This window comes from Syngnathoides biaculeatus, chromosome 11 (genome assembly GCF_019802595.1).
Source record: "Syngnathoides biaculeatus isolate LvHL_M chromosome 11, ASM1980259v1, whole genome shotgun sequence".
Taxonomy (NCBI): Eukaryota; Metazoa; Chordata; class Actinopteri; order Syngnathiformes; family Syngnathidae; genus Syngnathoides; species Syngnathoides biaculeatus.
Window position 1 is genome coordinate 24393842 of NC_084650.1, and position 21858 is coordinate 24415699.

Below are 21858 nucleotides of genomic sequence, written 5' to 3' on the forward strand. Positions count from 1 at the left end.
AAAGTCTAATAACCTCCCTTGCATTCAGCACAACACCCCCGCTTCCCTCCCCTACCCACATCAACTCCCCTAGTCGTATTTATTCCAGGCAGCAAGGCCATGGTGATGAGACGATCAATATTTCTGGGATGATGAGGGAGAACTCGTGCAGTCTTTCGCTTTCCCTCTGTTCCTCCCTTGCCGGTGCTTCAGCAGGTGGAGATCAAAGCACTTTTGAGATGCTGTTGGGGAGCGAGGTGGTGGTAGGGGGCGAGGGATGTGGGGGGGCTGATGAAGTCCTTGCTGCTGTGTGTCCTCTATACACATACACACACTCAATCACAGTGTCCTATGTCCTTGCAATGTCCTGATTAAAAAGTTTGACCTGATGTCTCCCACCCCCCTTCCCTACCAGCGGAATTTTTACGCTCCTGTTGCAGTTGTATTTGGAACTGGAAATCAGTTTTTCTAAAAACACAGACACGCACAAACGGGCCATAATAAAAAAAAAAGTACCAGCTACCCCTCGCTGCAGTAAGAGAAGAAACATCCTTTAATACAGCAGTCCAGAAAATATCCTTTTCATAGTCTATGAGGTGTCCCAAGATGGCAGTACAGTTGTGTTCTGGGTTTTATTTTTCCCAAAAGATACCACCCAAAGTAGAGACTATTGAAATCCAGACATTTTGCAACTCTTACTTTTTACTATTTTTCGCTTTTAACAGTGGACCCCAGTGCAAGCATTTTTTGAGTGAATGTGTAAATGTGAAATATTATTTAGGTTACACTGGAACATGAGTGAGTAAGAGAGGAGAGTTTAAAAAAAAATCACATGGGAACTAATCTTTTCATAAAATGAAAATTTTCATCTTCGCCTCTGGATGTTCTTAATTTGTGAGTAGCCACTTAATAGTATAAACTTGATACGACTTAATCCCAAATAATGGAACCTATCTGGTCCTGTTTGAATTGACAAAATGAAGCCTTGTGATCATAAAAAATACAAGATTTTATTGCTGTAGTCTGACATAGATCAGACAATCTTCAAAAACTAAATTTGTCTTGTAGTCTGACACGGCCTTTACACGCTGTCTATCTCACGTGTTGTCTGACCTACAACGGCGATGTTTTTTTTTTTTTTTATAAGTTTATCGGTGGGCACATCTTCACAGTACGAGACCAAAACACACCTGACAAGGCTAAAAGTAAATCAGAACTAATATACATATTTTTATTAACATATAATAAGCATAAAAACGCCTTATTTGGCAACACCAGCCACCAACATTGTACAGCCACATGCGTCATTACTTGCTTGCAACTCACACCATCATTATGACGGTACGGTATCTTGCTATTATAATTGTCCCAAATTGCACATTGATTGAGTATTGCACATAGAGATATTTCCTTTATTTCCTACCACAGCCTGGTTCCTACTTAAGATTGTGTTTGTTTGCCGATAAAGGATTACAGTTCTGCTTTTGTTTTAATTATTCACAGAAAAGACTTTTCAAACAACGCGGTTTCCATGTTTTTGAGTACTGTAGGGTGAACCGGCAACTAATAGCTCCTTTCCACTGAATGGCTAGCAACAATGGGAAAATATGCCAGTATTTTGAGGATAATCGCTTGTGGCATTATTAAAAAAAAAAAAAACGACTAGTTCATGTTTGTAACAGTATATAATTTATAATAATAATGTGAATTTGATATGTTTAGGATACATGTCTATACTTACATACAGATAAAGTATACACATATACACAAATTCATAAATAAAAATGAAAAGAACAAGTGATTTGAACGTTTTGAATTTTGATTGCTATTGTTTCACTGCTTTTATGAATGTTTTTGATTTTTGCAATGGTTTCATTGCAGTACTGGTATTGAGAAACTATGCAGGTATAGTATTGAAGTCAGAATTTTGGTATTGTGGCCACACTAGATCAAAATATGAATGTTAGGATAAGTGAAGACTAATTTGCCCCTAGATATGAATGTGTTGTTCTAGTATTGCATTTTACAAGAATTCAATGATGTACCTAATACAAGATCCAAGGTCAAGTTTCTGAACCAATGAGACATAAATGCAGCATTCTGTGGTGTTCTAGCCCTGCATCTGTAAACCCATGAATCCATTTCTTATGAAGCAGCAGTCTGCTTCCCTCTGATCAGCGTGCCACTCGTGTTTCTCCACCACAAAATGGAATTGCACTGCTCTCCCTCGCTTTCTCTGTAATGGCCTTGGGCTGCCATAGTTAGCCACAGACATCGGGGAAGCTATAACATCCGTTCTCCTTCTCTTCAACCGTTAAAACCCCTCCTACGGGATCCCTCTCCCATTACCGAAGCCCAACTAGCAAAGCCACTTCAAATCATGCTGACCCGACCTAGCCACAGAATTGCATCAGAGACGCCACCATCAGTGGCACTGATCCCTCCTCCCAGCTGAGCAAAGAAAACAAGCCACAAAGCCCCCAACTCTTCTATCTTCAGTCAGGCTGCTTCTGCCTCTGCAGAGAGTGTCGCAGCTGCTTCCACGCAGATACTGGAGCAGGTGCAGCTGGTCACTACCTCACACTATCATGTGTCATCCATCTTCACTTTCTCTGATGACATCATGCTTATTCGATGACACCCGCGGCCGGCAAAGACTCTTTGTGAATGATGTTCCTGTGGACCACAGTAGATTTCCGAGAGCCGCTGCAAACCGTCAACAAACACAAGGCTGCTATGTCTTTATGCTCTTATTATCCAGGAGTATATCAAAAGGCTATATAGCTACTGTATCCCTCCCCCACTAGTTCTCACTTGGGTGGAAGTAATCATATAATCTCTGAGAGAGATAGCGGCTTTGACGGTTGAGCAAGCGCAGCTTTTGGAAAAAGAAACCATATCCCGCTGTGATGAGCAAAGTGCATGGAACTCCCGAAAACAGTCTTGAGATGTCGATTGTGAATTCCTCGCAAGGTTGTGTTGAATCTTACCAAAATGTGCAATATATGCGTCAGTGTTACTAACTGTTGTAAATCAGGATTCAGCTAAATTCAATATACATTGTCAGACTCCACCCATGATCAGGATTATGTACTGTGCATTAAAAGCATGCTCAGTCATCATTTTCTGATGTCATTTTGGGTGTATCTGTTCATTTATCATAATAATTCCATCCATTTTCTGAGGCACTTATTATCCTCACAAGGGTCGCGGGAATCATAAGCGAATCCAATATAAAATGAGGAATGAATCAAATACATTTTTTTATCAACTCGTTTTATAAATTAGATAAAGTATATACTGTATTTCGAACCAATCAAGACTAGGAGTGGAATGATATTTGTATTTGTCACAGTTAGGTGCATGCAGTCATACGATGAATGCGCCTGACAAGATTGCAGTATCTCCCCTAAACTGTTTGCCAACCGCTATTACACAAAACACAAAGACGTTATAGTGAAACGGTAGGTCTATGTTGTAGATTCCATGTGTACCTAGGGTACACTGGTTACTAAGGTTACTAATGTCAAGTGGGAGGATAAAATTAGGTTACCATTTGTTAAATCCAAAGTATCAAGTGTTGGTGGATGCTTATGTTGATTAAATAATTGGAACTGAATACAACTTCAAGGTTTCCTGCCTTCTCAACTGTATTGAGTCGATAGTGTAAGTTTTCTGGCACATAATCCTCTATCAACACGTAGCCCCAAGCAATGGATGCCTCTTAATCTCCACAATGGATGTGAGGCGGGACTTTTCATCTATTTTCAGTCAGCAGGTGCTCTGTGTGCATGAGTTTCAAAGCATAATAGTGCATCACATGTGTGTCCTTTATGAAAGTAAGTGAAGAAGATGGCATCATCTGGAGCATCCTTGCTATGTATGGATCTATGCTTGAGCCACAGTTCCTGATGATGGGAATAATACCGCAGTGATAACAGCACCCCCAGGAACAGCCATGGTGCAGATGCGTTGCACTGTAAATTATTTAAACTATTTTTTTTTAAGGCAAGACCCTCTTCTAAATTCTGGCTTTTCTTTGTAGAGCAAATGTTGCAGGATGATTGGTGGTGAGGGTCTCTGAGCTGCAGAAATTGAAAATTGATCAGGCAGTGTGTGGGAAGGTGATATCCCAGGCACCACAACTTTACCCTGGGAGTTTTGATTAGCGTTTATAGCACTGTCACAGGAAGAAGCTTCGGTCCATATAGCTACATCCTTCTCTGCCCCTTTTTTCTCAGGCCAGGGGGAGTTTGAATCTAAAGTATTCATACTGTATCAACACCAAAGGGAGAAGAGAAAAATGCTGCATTGCATTAAGCAGAACATGAATTTTTCATCATATGACTATGTTCCTGTGTATGCAAATTTCCTCTCCCCCTCCCCCTCCCACCCCTCTATTTTCCACTTTATGTAAAGTTTGGTTTTAGGAGTGGGAATGAGGGAAAGGAAATTATAGTTGTTGGCTGTTTCATATGCCATTAGTATTATCAGGCGCATCATGACAAGATGTCATGAAGTTAATTGCAACATCTGAGTCACTTGATCATTTAGTCCGATGGTGGCACTTGCAAGAATTCTTGTCACGTTTATGTAAGCTGTTTTATGTCAGGACACAAAAGCACTCCGGCAGTCAATAAATATGATGGCCTTAAAGTGAAACGAGGCACACTGGTGAGCTGTCAGAAAACTGTCATTAATTCTCCTGTCTTCTTCTTTTGTAGCACAGGATAGAAGATCTGACAAGCGAGGAGAGACCGCTTTCTGCCAAGAAGAGCTGCAAAACTGTTTCTCATCCTTTCCAAGCTGCCACAGTCCAGTATATCAGCCCATGATTGGCTTTCCGGTGGCTAGGCTGCACATCTAAGATAAAGCACAGGAAAGTTGTATGTTGGTCACTTGCACTCGCTCTCGAGGACCATGTGGTTTTCGCCGAGGAGAAGTCGTACCCCCTTGCCGAACTTGAATGGACCCCACAGTTGCCCCAGTATCATTTTGTATTTGTGGGTATTAACATTTTCCTGGTGCTTTGTGGCAGGGAGAGGCCAAAGCTACCACCCCACCGTCAACACACAGTATGGCAAACTCCGAGGAGTGAGGGTGCCTCTGCCCAGCGAGATCCTCGGCCCAGTGGACCAATACCTCGGGGTGCCGTACGCTACCTCCCCTGTGGGGGAAAAACGCTTCATGCCCCCTGAGCCTCCATCTTCATGGTCAGGGATCAAAAATGCCACCCACTTTGCTCCAGTGTGCCCCCAAAATATTCACAACGCCGTACCAGAGATCATGATGCCAATATGGTTCACCTACAACCTGGATATAGTTACCACTTACATACAGGATCAACACGAGGATTGTCTTTATCTTAACATCTATGTCCCGACAGAGGATGGTGAGTGTGTCTAGCAGTCAGGATGAAACCGGTTCTCTCCTCCCCCTCTGTCACTTCTTAACTTCTTTTTTTGTTTGTTTTTTTTTTTGTATTTTGCGCAAGCATGACCTGTTGTTTGGCGCATGCTTTGTCTGTGTCAATCATCTCAACCTACCATCTTCAGTCTTTTCATCAACTCTTCCCCCTTCCATGTCACTCTTAAAGGTTCCTCTTTTGATGACTAAATGACTTACAATGACAGAATCAAAGAAGGGAGACATTGGTTGTGCACTTTCCTACCCTCACTGTCTTGATTGTCTCGGGAATATTAGTGATTAGTGGCTTGCCTTGTAAGCCATTGATCTTACTGTAGGTTGGTGAAATGCTCTGTCTGGTACATGAGAAGCCTGTGGTATCACCGAAACCTTTGTAAGACCCTTTACTCTCCTCCTCAAATGACAGTCTCATATTAAAAAAAATAATAACAGGACCCACATATTTTGGATTTGGATGTTTTAAATGGCCACTATCACAGGCACTGAAATGGTTCTAACTTGCATGACTTCAATGCGTTATCTGAAAGTATAGATCCAAATAGAGGAATCTGACTAGCAACTGTTTGGCCTGTAATGGGTCTTAAATGGAAATTTATGTGAATATGGGCTTCCCGTGTCCCAGGATGCAGCAAATTCATTCCAGCACTTTGGAATATTTCTGCAGCACCATCCACTTACTTTTTCAACGGGTCCTCTGTCGTTCTTGTTTATGACGGGTGTGGATGGAGATGGGGAGGGAGGGGTGGGTTGGTAACAAGTTTGTTGCATGTTACCTGCAATACTTTCCAGAGCTATTTGTTATTTTGGAGTTTTTTTCCCCATTCATTTTACAGTCAAAAGAATATCCAAGGAATGTGCCAGGAAACCCAACAAGAAAATGTGTAGAAAAGGAGGTAGGTAAAACAATCCTACATGAAATGTATTGGAACAAAAAAAAAAAAAAAAGGGGGGGGGGTTGACACTTCCTTCCAAAGCTGCCAATATCAGCCTCAACCAAGTCAAAGTTGTAATGGAGATGAATGCAGGAGACACATCATCTTTGACCCGAGTGCAAGAGATAGTGCTTGTGCTGCCTTGCATGAGGCTGTGCATGCATACACTGCTGGATCGAGGAATTGAAAAATAAAAACAATAAACAGGTCACTAAAGAAATGATGGCACTTTGTCAAGAAATAGATGAATAACCTGTATCTTGTTTATTTTTCATGTAACGTTTTTTTGTCTTTTATTTGTTTTATTCTTGACTGCACCTGTTGATTAAATTAGAGGTAAGAGTGGGATTTTGTGAAATTATTTTATCCAATGTAATACTTTGATGTATTGTACCTCAAAAGTATTTTGACGCAACTCTCTGTTAAGAAATTGTCGTGAAAGAATCTCAGACTCAGCTGAAAGTAGTACTGCTCTTTAAAAATCACGTTCTCGGAACAATTTAATAGGATATTCTTCGAAAATCATACTATTTGAAGAGACGTGCTCTATCCTTGGGCCTTACTGCAAATAAAATTGTTATAGAAAAATGTGTTTTTGAAAGAATAATAACAGAAAGGATGAACATAAAATCTATTAATTGTCATTCCAAAATTGTTTGCTTAGGATGATTTCATTGTTGAACTAAGCCAAAATTTTGTTACATTAGTTGTAACGCATTTTCTTTTCTAATGCTATTTTCTGCTCCTTCATCAGTTGTTGCTGTGTGTTTTGTCAAAAAATGTTGCGACTTGTCGCGGTTTGATGACAGATAAGTCGGATGAGCACCGATACTCCATTTAGGTGACATACATATCCAATTGTTATCCACATATGAACGAGGCCTGTCTTGGACATGAAAAAAAACATTGAACTGTACTGTTCAAATTGATGTGAAAAAAAAATCAAACGTCACATTGGTCAAAAGAATCAAAAGTGGGAGATTAAAGAGGTTAGAGATGAAAGAAATTAATAAATCCATCAATTTTGTTTTTAAATATACGAGACATAACTGAAGATAATAGCTGAAAACATAAGACTGAGAACTAGAGTTTGTAGTACGGAATTGCAGAGATATATGAAACTGTTTTTCACTATTTGTAGGGGTGTGGCTAAAACGGCTGCCAAATTGGGTGACACCTCCACCCATATATAATAACTACATTTAAGAAAATGTGTTTGTGATGTGGATTGATAACTCCACAAATATATGTATATATATTTTTGGGTGTGAATAATACTCTCAATAATCTCTGTGATTTGTCAAATAGAGAAAAAATTGTTTTTTTGCTTTACAGAGACTTCAAATGAAAACAAATGCTCAATTAATTGACAGACTTTTACCCTCATTGGCCAAGGAAACATAGCCAAATCTTCATCGCGGCACTGAATATCCTTCATTTTTCTAGCTTATTAGAGGCAATATTTCTATGAAGATACTCAAGAAATAGCTTCCAAGCTCATGTCTTAGTAAATATGATCAGCTCCTCAGAATATATTAGAATCTTTCAATATCCATACAATTTCCTCCTGAGTGCTCACGAGATCATGCTGCTTTTGACTGTGTCAATGTATCATGTTCATGTGATATTTCACTGGTATGAAATTTTCAATGTACACTAAGGTTGAAGATATGAAAGCATTGACATGCATGACTAGTTCAATTGCAGCCTTAGCACCTGTTAAAATCACGATGTCGTGTAAAAACACAGGCCTACAAGACTCAACGATTATACTTACGCAGTCCATATCTTGCGCTACATTAATGTTTTGCTTCCCAATTTCTATAGAAGCAATATGCCGTATGTGGCCTCGCTCTGTGCATCCGTACATTCTACTTTAGCAAAACCAATTTTGTTTGAGACAGGCCCTGCAGTCACTTGTCCTTTAGAATAACTCCCAGATGTGGAATAGACACAGAAATATCCTTTTAATATTCCCGTTCCACTTGAATTTTATTTTGTTCGATTATCTCCCTCAGGTCCAGTAATAGGAAAATGTTTGCATCACAAGTTTCATGAATTGATTTTATGACGCATTTTTATGCATAAAGGTGCTTGTAACATAGGCCCCCCTGTAGCCATAAACACTAGGGGTATTCATTTACCCTCAAACCCTCACTTAATTTTATTGACGCCTTTTTTTTTTATACAAGCACTTCTAGTATTGTTGATTTATGTTGAATTTGCGGTGCTAATTGCGCAGAATATATTCTTCTTGGGTAATGTGGGAATCCACCTGTGAATACTATTTGCTTTTAGTTTTCAAAATAGAAGTTCACTGACTGACTGAAATATTTTAATCACGAGGCTCCATTTGCATTGCACTGCATTGCAAACCATTTTACAATAGTAAGACTTCAACTAAACACTAAAACAGTACTAATGGTAGATTGCAATATCCATAAATACAGTTCCCCTGCAGGAAAGCATGATTAATTCTCTGAAATAAGATAATATGCTTGTTTTTCCTAGCATCGGCCCTCCTGCTCAGCATGAAGTACATATTTGCATCGTAATGCTCATCAATTAGCAAAAATAATCCAATGAACCTTGAGAAATGCATCAGTGTTGTACAATTACTTGGGTTGTTGCTTTAGCACACTTGTTCATGGGCGTGTAAGTATGAGGTCTCCAAATTAGAAATTACTAACAAATATTAAATTTCTTAGAGTTGTTCAGCATTTCAATTTCATTTATTTGAGATCAATAACTACTTTATACTCTTTTATACACAACAAAAATCAAAATGAGTCTTCTCTGACACAGTTTTATTTTTACATCTATGCTCTTAGTTCATTGAATAGAAAAAGCAAATGATGGCACAAAACAGGTGGATATGAATTCCTTGTGGTTTTGCCATCATTTTGTCATTTAATATTGAAGTACCTGGCAACCCCGCGGGTGATACCTGCCCACCTGGCTCAAGCTGATCAACAACACAACATTTCCAGGTTGTCAGCGAGCGAATCTCAGCTGCTCCCGAGCCATAAAAATACAGTCTATTAATTATAGATGTTGTGTTAGACAACAATACCTAGCTATAGTTATCATTTATATCATCACTGTGGATGAAATGCAACACTTGCATTTATTCTCGACAAAATGTGTGCGAGCGATGAACATTGCGAACGGGTTCAATTCAAGCCAATGGGAGTCGAGGACGAGTAAAACATCAAAACTTCAGCTTCTCTCTTTCTTTTCACTCACATCCTTTTTCACATCATGTTTTCTAATAGTGGGTCAACAATCCAACATTAGTGACTTCTGCTTCACAATGATAGCAAGACCCCACATTGAAGGGTTCTCACACAACGTCGCTATGAACGATTGGCCGAAGCCCAAGCCACAAGGTGCCGTGATTTCACCAAGGACAGTGATAAGTTGTTTTACACATTTAATTAAAAATAACAAAAATACAATCAGAGCCAAGGTTATTTAAATATGGTCATCTCAACTGCCAGGTGAAAGACCAAAACAAATAGCTTGAAAAAGTGCATCTTGGGACAATTTCAAACCAATGTTGCAAACCCAATAAAATGACATTGACAATGACATGACAAGTTTTGGGGTTTTTTTTTTTTTTTGGGGGGGGGGGCAGTGGCACTTTTAAGTCAAAATGATTACATTTGTATACCTTTTCTCAGAATCTTGTACATTTTTGCCTGCTGCTTGGAAATCAGATATCAACAGTGCTCTTTGGCAAATCTTATCAAATTGAACTCTTGGATGTTTCCAATGTCATGACTCATACAGTATTTACGAGAACATCTAGTAGCTTTTTTGTGTGCTTTAATAGTGCGCTGTGTGTCTTAAATAACTAAATGGGTTGTCACTGGGGTTATGTGGAGGTGGTCAAATGCGCAAACTCAGCACTTTTGCCACCACACCCCACCCCACCCGCCTCTCGCTTATAGCTCTCACGCAGGTGCTTGAGGACACCAGAGACAGTGACCATGTTTCCAGTAGTGTTTTTACAATAAATGTGCATTTATCACAATAAACCCCACAGAAATTAAATGTGAATATTGAAATGTCAAAGAGGGAATGAGTTGACCACCATTTCCGTAGATTAAGACTGTAGAGAGTCATAATTACATCATGACATCCTGCGAATACCTCCGATGACAGCTTTGACATACATCATTTGTAGTTTCACAAGAGATATTTCAGAAAAAGACGCAATATATTAATTTCTACAGTGGTGTAACAATACATTATTACCACCATACATTCTGTTTTTTCATTTGGCTGTTTTTACTTTTAGGGCTAATAGAAAGTTTCAGACAAGTACTGTATTTACTGTAATAAATTTCCAACTACACTTGTCAGCCTAAGTGATGGACTGCAGCGTGTTTGACATACGTACATATTCCCTTTTACTTCCTTAGGGTAGGAGCAGAACTCCTTCGGTAATTGATAACTTGCGTTAACTTTTTACTGCTAGCAATGTATGTTGTGTGTTTATTGTTTGAAAATGTTTATCCCAAGTGTCCATCTATGAAAGACAAGTATAAAAGATCAAATTCTACACAAATTTATCATTGGATAGCAGAGAGACAAAGCTAGAAATCTGATTGGGTGGGGATTGGATGTGTTTGTGAAAAAATGTCATGAATGACAACATCTGACCACCTCGCCTTCTGTCAGAAAAAAACATTTAATTCTTTGCCACCAAAAACTGTTTAGGCTGAGATAAATGCTAAGTCACCTGCCATGAACCAGCCGCACATCTTTTTCTTTGATTGAGTTTGAGATTTTGGAGACCTGAAGCTGTCATTAAATATAATGAAATATGCATAGCAATAATACAGAAAAGGGAAACAACTTAATGCCAAAGCGTATTAGTATGAGTATCTCTCAGTATTCATGCAATATGGTGTCAAAACAAAGACTGTGCAAATGAGTCACTGATTTGGAAACTAATACCCAGTTTGGATTTTTGGTTCTGACACTAAAAACCTTTTTCTGATGAATTAATTAATGCACTGATCCAAACAATGTGGACTGAATGAGGAGGAAATGAAAGACCAGTATGTCATCCCATATGAGAGGGAGGGGTGACACTAACTCAGAGCTTATCTCATTGAAGCAACTCCAATTATTCGCATATTGTTGGGGAGTTGAAGGGTGCAGAAATTCGGTCACCAGTTGTCAGAAAATTAAAATTGTCTATAAAATTGGAATCCTGCCAGCTTGAGAGAACAAATGTTAAATAGTTTTTTGCTCTAAGTGAAGGCAGTTTTAGAGTGTAAACTGTGCTCGCGACCGCACCAATTTGAAAGGACAGCCTTTATCTTTAAAAGAACTTGATTTTGACATACGATTGTCTCAGAGTCGCTTCCTATTGCGCCGATTCTCTTCAGGGAGATTTCTAGTGTTAAATTGTCTGTTGTTTGTCTTTTGTTCTATCTTTTCGTAAAATATTACTTGTCTGCAGGTCTCTCTCACTGTGAGTATAAAAACTGTTCCTCGAGTTATTCACAACAGTCCCTCAGGTAAAAGCTTCTAAGAACCACTCTGGGATCATCCTTCCCAAAATTCAGCTTCCACCATGAGTCTAGCTGAGAAAAAAAATAATGAAATCTGTACTGCACTGGGCTCTATTTTGGGCCGTTCAAAGAATGATTGCTCTAAAGGCTGTAAACAGAGCCAAGTGCTGTGATTGAACAATCCGATCCAAGGGTTTGCCAACCAGTTAATTAACAAGAAACTTTGGACAGTTTACAGTCCTACTAGATTGTCAGTTCGTGAGGTAAAAACAATGTGAAACATAGTAGTACCGTGAAAAAGGTATTGGCCTCTTTCCCAATCCTCATTTTGTTTTCAGAATTTCCAAATGTTATTGTTTAAGATCATCAAACAAATGCAAATATCAGACAAGTATAAACAGAGAACTTAAAATGCTGTTTTTAAATGTTGAATTCATTTGTTAAGGAAAGTATATTATTTGGTTAGCTGTGTGGAAAAAGTAATGGCTCCTAAACTACGAGCCTCAACTGAAGTTAAGCGTTTTTTATAAGGCAATGAGTCTTTCACATCTCTGTGGAGAAAATATCTCCACAGAGATATGATAGGCTCACTCTTCCTTGCAGAATTGTTTGAATTCAGCAAAAATGGAGGGTTTTCAAGCATGAATGGCCTTTTTAAAGTTATGCCACTGCACTTTAATCAGATTCAAGTCTGGACTTTGACTACAGCACTAGGAAACCTTTTTTTTTTTAAATCTTAAGCTGTTCAGACAATAACTTGACGGTGTGTTTTAGATCGTTATCCTGGCGCAGATTCAAAGTGTGCTTCTGTTTGAGGTCGCAATTTTCTGGAATACTACGCTACCTTTACGGCAGTTGTAATGAGACACAAATATTCAAAACAACATATCTTTCAGCTCATCAATTCATTTAATAGTCTCGCAAAAGTTATTCAGAAATTTAATTTTTAATTTCCCCCTCACAGTAAGATGAGCATTTTTTAGTTTTGGTCACCATTGGTTTTCACCATGGAACTTTGACATGGATGCTCTTTTTGCGCAGTCTCTTCCTTATTGTTGAGTCATGAAGCGTGAACTTGAATGAAGACCTCGTCCTGAGTTCCTTCGTGACCTCCTGGATGAGTCATTCCTGTTCTGTTGAGGTCATTTTTGTAGGCCGGCAACTTCTATGATGGTTCACCACCATTCCATGTTATCTCCATGTGACGATAATGGCCCTTCCTATGGTTTGCTGGAATCCTAAACCTTTAGAAATGGCTTTTGTAACACTTTCCATACAGATGTCAATTATTTATCTCTGAAATTTATGGAATTTCTTTTGAGTGTGTCATTTTGTTGCAGCTCTTTTGGTTCTTCTGTCCATCTTTATTTTGTTGGGATTGATTGTGTTTAAATGATTTCTTGATTGAAAAGATCAGGAGGTAATCAAGCTTGACTGTAATTGCTGAAAATTAACCAAAAATTGTCAGTTAATTACAATTAATTCATGATTTAACAAGTGTTAAATCATGTAAGGTAACTTAGAATGGTTTTTTTTCTGCAATAAATTAAATCACTTTTGAGAAACAGTATTTTAAGTTCACTTTGGGTTTTATTTGACTATTTATTTGATGATCTTACATATTATTCACCAATTCACAATAAGAATTTGAGAAAGCGTCCAGTAATTTTTCACAGCACTGTACATCCACTCCTACTATGACCCCAGTATGTCCTGTCATAGCAGCCAATATCACTCAGCATTAATCCGCTGGGTGGCCCACTCCAAAGTGCCCACGGAAACGCGGTAGAGGCCAAGGAAATATCTGCGCCAAGAAGAATGGCTGAACATTTTCTAACATGACAGCAAACTTTTTTGTTTTTTCGGTTTGACAAGAGTCAAGGACCAACTTCGAATAAGACAGCTAGGAGTTCTATATTCTAGCTAGGATGTTCAGTGACCGAACTGAGGCAAGTCACATTGATTTGAGATGCAAGACTTGACCTAAGCCGGAAGTTCATACTCAGAGGTACTGTACCGTGGCATTGTTCGCCTTTTACAGTTAACCCAATTGTGCTATTCTTTGATTGTAGAATAACTGAAATGAAGAGAACACGCACACACACATACACAAACAGATAAACAGCTCAGCCTAGCATGCTTCACCCGATTCAGAAAATGATCCGTATTTATTTAACTGATTTGAATTATCCCATGATATTTGCAACCTAAACATTGTAAAGATTAATCATACATAGCTCGCATTGTTTGATTGACCTGATTAGGTGCTTAAAGCCAGGCACAGGATGTTTCTGTAACACAAATGCTTGCATGACTTCATGTGTGCTCAATAAACATAAGCAATCTTACGCATTTTCTTTGGGGTTACTTGACCCTTTAAAGAAAACTTTGAATTTTAAACTAATATTCATTTGTCCCATTTAAATGATGTGTGTTTTCAACTCAGCATGACTCATTTTTTTCAAGTGTTGTTTTAGTGGTTTGCATACACACCTTGAAGCTATTGTTGCTGTACAATGGTAAACTGAAAAATAATACACTGTACAACAGCAGTTTGTCCAAGTCAAACACAGTTGGTCAGCCTCTAATATTTTAAATTTTGAAAAAAAAAACATTTCCACAGGAAATTCTATATGCACACTAGCAATGTGACAAGTGCCTCTCATTTCATTAGTCTTTAAAAACATTGAACGCTAACTTTAAATTGCTCTGAAATCCTCTATAGCAAATAAATAAATGACAACAATTGATGACTGTAGTGCATGACGTATTCTCCTGCCCACACTTATCTTTTGATAAATACTGTCAAATGTGTACTATTTAAGTCAATTTTTTTTGTTTTTGTATATCAAGTAATGACACCAGAATTTTTTTAGTGGGTTAGCTTAGGCCCAATACACACAAAAAACAATCGACTTATTTCTGTTAATTCTGCCACTTCCTGACCATGCTTGTCAAATGTCAGAAAATCTTACGTCTTACAAATGTATCCAGTAATATTGTCCTCAGATTTGATGAGAGTGGATTCGTCTCAATTTTAGGGTCTGAAACAGGTCCCGTCCGACAAACTTAAATCATGATAGTGTTCAATATTCACGATTACGATTCTTCAGATGTGTGGGGAATGCTGACTTCTTCCCGAGTGATAACGCCAATTAATGGTGATGTGGAAAAGAATATAGGGAATCAAAGAAGCACTCAAGATGGGTCAGCTTCAGGTTCAACTGCATCACGACTGGTATCAACCAAAAGCTTGCCGTTCTTTGCATCTGCTGATTTACTTCAAATCTGTCGTTACACCTTTTAACCAACAAGAGGCCGTAATCCAGTCCAGTGTGATGTCTACAAAACTTCCTTTTTGCTAGGCTAATGCTGAAACACCGCTTTTGATCTTCAAACAGATACAGTTACAGAAATAATCTATAATATAGCTGAAAGTATATCCTCAGCTGCCTTGACACATATACAGTATGATTTTAAGTGACACCCCCCCACCCCCCACCCCTCTTGATCAATAAGGTTTAATATGACATCGGTCCAGCTTTTAAAGGTACAACTGCTTTAACTCTTCTGAAAAGGTTGTCCATGAGGTTCTGGAGTGTGTGTCGGGAATTTATGACCATTCTTCCTGAAATGCATTTGTGAGGTCACAGTGATGTTGGACAAGAAGGCCTGGCTTTCCTTCATCACTTTAATTCATCCTAAGGGTGTTCTATCAGGTTGGTGTCAGGACTCTGAGGGTAGTCAAGTTCATCCACAACATAATCTCTCATCCATGTCTTTGTGAACCATGATTTGTGCACTGATGCACCATCATATCCCACCCCTAAACTATTCCCATAAAGTTGGTAGCAATTAATGATCTAAATAAAAGCTTTTAGTTTGCTGAATCCTTCACAGTTTTTTCACAGGAACTAAGGAGCAAATATTTTGGAGGAATCTCGCTCCTAACTTTGTAGGAGCAGTTCTTCCATTTCCAACATGGCTGTGTAACAGTGCACAAAGCAAGGTTCATAAAGACATGCAAGAGTTTGGTGTGGATGAACTTGACTGGCCTGCACAGAGTCTTCACTTCAACCCAATAAAACCCCTTTGAGATGAGTTAGACCCTAACTCAGATCAAGAGGCCAGGCCTTATATCCAAAATCAAGGGTTTGGAAGAATGATCAAAAATTCCCCTTAAACCGACTCAGGAACCTCCTGGACAGCCTTCCCAGAAGAGTTGAAGCTGTTATACAATAGCTGCAAAAGGTGGACCAACGTCATGGTGAACCATACAGATGAAGAATGAGCTGTCGCTTGCCTTCATGTGAGTCAAGGCAGGTGAGGGAATACTTTTAAAATAGTTTATCTTCACCAAATGTTACACGGTTACCACAATCCATACATCATTGGAAAGTATTTTAATGCTTTTTCAGCAAACCTATATGGCTCAAAGGACAGCCGTCCAACTTCAAATGACTTTTGTGTTGAGTGTAGCATGTATGCTGTATATATTTATTTATTTATTCAGTTTTCAAGACCACTCAATATAGCTGTTATGACAATGTCGGTAATGATGAATCGTATCTCTGCACATGTGATAACTAACTGAAATAACCACTGAGAAGTATTATGACACCAGCAGTTTTGTAAGTTGTAATTGATCATGGTGATGTAACATTATCCCAGTGTGGTACCTGTGCTTGCTCTCGTACTCAGAAGCCTGTGGTGTTAACATGCCTTTTCCATTTTACACCACTAGAGAAACAGCAAGGGTGTTTTTTAACAGCTTTTTATTGTTTTGTTTTGATTTTTTTTTAACTTTATTATTTTGAGAGCAGCTGATGCACAGTGTGAATTTTTGGCTGTCCTTTATGGGAGGATTACAGCCTCCTTAACCTTTCAGATGCGTTCTCCATCATTCGCTCTTATGTGTCCCTACCAAGCTGTTCCTTAACCTCTCCTCTGAGAGACAGATTGAGGGGGACAGAGAGGAGGAAGAGAGAGGAAGATCACAGACAGAAGGAGATACAGATCCGGCTGCTCGAAAAGAGGAAAATGGCCATGTGAGGATTGGAGACTGAATATAACAGCTTCAAATTGTCAAGCCCGCAACATTTCACAAAGTGCCGTTCCACATTCTGACCTTTCTGATATTTAACTCCGAGGCTCATTTATCGTCACGGAACCTTTTCCCTTTGCAATGGAAAGGCAGTTAACATTCAGCCCTTCCTCTATGTATTGAAGAACTGTGGATTCATTTAATGAATCTCATGAGTCTATTTGTGCAGGTGTATGAATAAATTAGAGCATGTACTGGTTTCTTCATGACCAACTTATTTTTTTTTCCCCCAATTGCACCCTGATAAAAAGGACTTTGCTACAGTTCATGTAACCAACAAGTCAGGTTTGATGAAATTGAAACTTGATCAGATTAATGTGACCGGATTCCATTTTCCTTATCCATAAGCAGTACGAGCTCTTATAAATGGAGTCTTGGAAGCCTAATTCATTTTTGGAGTATGTCAAACTACTTCACCTCCTTTGAGTTTCAACTTTGAAGCTCAAATATAGTTTTGTCCCTAGAGTCACTTCGTATTAAATTGTAGGTCCATATTTGACACATACAGGCTCACCCACACTATGATTTATAGTGACAGAGCTACCCTGTCGACACCTGCCATCCAATCCACGCCTGTCTGGAGCACTAATACTCAATATGCTCACTGTTTTTTACCCCGTGTCAAATGTAGAGGAAGCCAGAATAACAGCAATGAGCCATAAAGAAAACTGAAAGCAATTTGTTTAGTGTACTGGCTGTTGTTTTTCTGTATTTTCCCAGGTTCCCAAGATGCAAGATCTAAAACAATGTAATGACTAGTCGTTCCTCCAAGAGGAAACCATGAATTACAGCACCCATCAAAGCAAAAAAAAAAAAAAAAGTCAAAATTGCCAGATCAGTCCCGAGAGCTATAAAATCAGGCTTCAGGTTTTTTATTTGTTAACAACTAATATATGTTTCTGTCTCAAACATTTACCTACCCGCACAGACTCAATTTAATTCATTTAGAGTCATTTTAAATATCTGTACAACCAACAGTTCACGGTTGATCTCTACTAAGAGGGTTTTTACTGTGGACAGTGAAGAAAATAAGTATTTGAATACCCTGCTCTATTGCAAGTTCTCCCACTTAGAAATCATGGAGGGGTCTGAAATTTTCATCGTAGGTGCATGTCCACTGTGAGAGAGAGAATCTTAAAAGAAAAATCCAGAAATCACAATGTATGGTTTTTAAACGATTTATTTGTGTGATACAGCTCCAAATAAGTATTTCAACTCCTGTGAAAACCAATGTTAATATTTGGAACAGTAGCCTTTGTTTGGAATTACAGAGCTCAAACATTTCCTGTAGTTGCGAACCAGGTTTGCACACACTGAAGGAGGGATTTTGGCATACTCCTTCATACAGATCATCTCGAGATCAGACAGGTTTCTGGGCTGTCACTGAGAAACACAGAGTTTCAGCTCCCCCGAAATATTTTATATTGGGTTTAGGTCTGGAGACTGGCTAGGCCACGCCAGAACCTTGATATGCTTCTTACAGAGCCACTCCTTGGTTTTCCTGGCTGTACGCTTCAGGTCATTGTCATGTTGAAAGACCCAGCCACGACCCATCTTCAATGCTCTGATTGAGGGAAAGAGGTTGCTCCCCAAAATCTCACAATACATGGCCGCGGTCATCCTTTCCTTAATACAGTGCAGTCGCCCTGTCCCATGTGCAGAAAAACACCCCCAAAGCATGATGCTACCACCCGCATGGTTCACAGTAGGGATGGTGTTCTTGGGATGGAACTTATCATTCGTCTTCCTCCAAACACAGTTAGTGGAATTATGAATAAGTTCAATTTTGGTCTCATCTGTCCACAAACCTTTCTCCCATGACTTCTCTGTACCATCAGAATGGTCATTGGCAAACTTAAGACGGGCCTTGACATGTGCTGGTTTAAGCAAGGGAACCTTCCGTGCCATGCATGATTTCAAACCATGACGTCTTAGTGTATTTCCAACAGTCACCTTGGAAACGGTGGTCCCAGCTCTTTTCAGGTCATTGACCAAGTCCTGTGGTGTAGACCTGGGCTGATTCCTCACCTTTCTAAGGATCATTGAGACCCCACGAGGTGATATCTTGCATGGGGCTCCACTCCGATTGAGAGTGACCATCATGGTTAGCTCCTTCCATTTTCTAATGATTGCTCCAACAGCGGATATTTTTTCCCCAACTTCTTGGCAATTTCTCCGTCGCCCTTTCCAGCCGTGTGGAGTTGTACAATTTTGTCTCTGGTGTCTTTGGACAGCTCATTGGTCTTAGCTATGTTACAAGTTTGAGTCTTACTGATTGCATGGGGTGGACAGGTGTCTTTACGCAGCTAACGACCTCACACTGGTGCATCTGATTCATGATAATACATGGAGTGGAGGTGGACTTTTAAAGGCAGACTAACAGGTCTTTGAGTGTCAGAATTGTAGCTGATAGACAGGTGTTCAAATACTTATTTGCAGCTGTATCACACAAATAATTCATTAAAAAAATTCATACATTGTGATTTCTGGATTGTTCTTTTTAGATTCTGTCTCTCACAGTGAACATGCACCTATGATGAAAGTTTCAGACCCCTCCATGATTTCTAAGTGGGAGAACTTGCAATATAGCAGGGTGTTCAAATACTTATTTTCTTCACTGTATATGACTATGGTTGTTCCTACATTTGTTTTTCATAGAGTACATATATTAGTGGTGAAATAACACATGTACCTGTATTGAATCACTCGATACAATGGTTTCTGTCTGGTAAGCACTAAATGAGAATACACCATTTTCTGCTTGCTGTATAAACCTTTGACGATGAGGAGCTCTGCTAAACTACTCCAGGTTATGCCTTCGTTGAGTGCAGATCCACAATGCTGCTCCTGACATCCTCATTCAGACCATGGAAGGACGCATTTGGAAATTTACCCTGACGCTCTAACTCTTCTCTCAGAGTGCGTGGTCTCGAGTGGATCACACCAGTCCCGGAGTACATTTCCAAACGCTTTCCAAGCAGCTGAGACAGACCCTAAAGTGCTGTTGGAAAGTGGCTCTTGCCACAGACAGTCCTAAAATCTCCATCCTTTAAATCTGGCATTTGGAACAACTTTGGTTTGAGTGTTAAATATGTCTCGGATGGCAAGCAGGACAAAGACAAAAAGTGTGTTGCAAGTGCCACATAGTGCTTAACTATGTCAGTGGAAATAGCAAACGTGACTTAGCATTTATGCAGACGTCGTCCCCAATGAGAAAATAAGAGCCAGACAAAAACAAGATGCATGTGTCGTACTTATTTGGACAACATATGTAAAAAAAAAAAAAAAAAAAAAGCAAACGAAATTGCCATTACTATTGCTTCTTTTACTGCTGTCAAAATGCGATACCCTCCTAACATGTGGACAACCCTGAGTTTCATATCATACTGCATGAACACTTGAGTCCCGTTATAATAATTTTGGAAACCCTGTTGTTGCTCTGACGTCAGACTGCTGGATGTCAATTAACTACACAGACTTTTAACTAAATTAGTTCAAAAGATGTATTCATACGTTATCACAAATGTATCTATTTAGTGCCAAAGCCATTTTAATACATTTTTCCACATTTTCTTGTTTTGTAAGTTCGCAGCAGCGCCACAATATCTATCAAAGAATTTTGATATGATAAATTGACTTGCTTTTATCAGAGCATTATTAGGATGATCGAGGAAGATGACATCTGTTGAGGCCTCATGTAAGCGCGGTTGTGAGAGAGACACGTGATTGACATTTAGAGCAAAAAAAAAAACAAAATCCAGAAAAAAAAAGACACCGTACTCTATAACAGAGTTTGGCTGACACCATCATCCTCCCCTTCCCAAAAAAAGGGAAAAGAGATGACACTACGACAATGAAGGGCGTGTAACGCTGGTCACATCGAGCGTTTGAAGGACCCCGGTGAGATCGCAACCATATCACGCTCCACTTCCCCCGAAAGGTCAATGCAGACGGACATTTGGAGTCGGATTACAACGCGCCTGATCCAGATTTGTCTTTAAGTGGGAGCAGCAGGACGTCCTCCCCTGAGCCTCCAAAAAGTCACGGAAGAGGTAAGCGCTTGCTCACTTCGAAGTCAACTTTTGATCTAATATCCATAGCTTGAGCGATTACCATTTTCATCATGCAACGTGCACAAATAAGCATGATAGTTTGTCTTACAATACTACACGTCTCAAATCATGCATCCTGGAGACAAAAATGTAAAAGTTGAGCATCAATAGATGAATTGGATATATATTTTTTTTACTTTTGTTCTTTTATATATAGACTTTCTTCATTGCACTATAGCAACAGAAAATATTTGGTGGTAATTGTGCATACTTCTAGAAATTGCAGTTGGCGCATACTGCAGTAGATCACTCCTGCAGTGGTTGGCAAGAAAGGTGAAAAGTATTTTTCTTCAATATACACTGCAGCAAGAATGTGTCCTTTTTATGCTAATGGTTTATTTTTAATCATTTACAGGAAATGCATCAAGCAGTGGTGGGGCTGTTCATGGCTGGTCATGTGTTGACTTGAAACCCACTAAAATGCCAAACACATGCACACATACATGCGCACGCACACACACACACATGCAGCTGTACTGTTCATGTATTGGAAAGTTTATGCATCTATTTGAAAATGCATGTGCTATACCTGTAAATAAATTTATTTTGCAATGAAAATACTCTTGTTTGTGTTGTTTATGCTGGGCCAAATTAGGAAATGACTGTTTAGATATTTAAGCAGTCATAAAAGCAAAAGCAAAAACAAAAAAATAGCATGAAAGTGAAAATTCTACCTGAAGTGAATGGTTTCACAAAATGTGCTCTTATTTTCAAGAAACTGACCTAAGTTCATCATGTTTGCTAAAGAATGGTAAAAGGTCGAAATGTAGGGTTTT

At 39.1% G+C, this 21858-nt stretch overlaps 1 protein-coding gene across 2 annotated transcripts in view; it reads left to right on the forward strand.

Annotated features, from left to right (window-relative positions):
• The window catches only part of LOC133508867 (neuroligin-3-like), a 182315-nt gene that overhangs the window by 30653 nt on the left and 129804 nt on the right, over positions 1 to 21858 (forward strand). Inside the window, exons 2-3 of one of the 2 annotated variants that reach the window (XM_061835373.1) lie at positions 4704 to 5371; positions 6240 to 6299. In XM_061835373.1, the coding sequence (XP_061691357.1) occupies positions 4900 to 5371; positions 6240 to 6299 (532 nt within the window). In that variant the 5' untranslated portion in view covers positions 4704 to 4899. The remainder of the gene's footprint in view (positions 1 to 4703; positions 5372 to 6239; positions 6300 to 21858) is intronic. The other variant, XM_061835374.1, reaches the window with a different exon arrangement.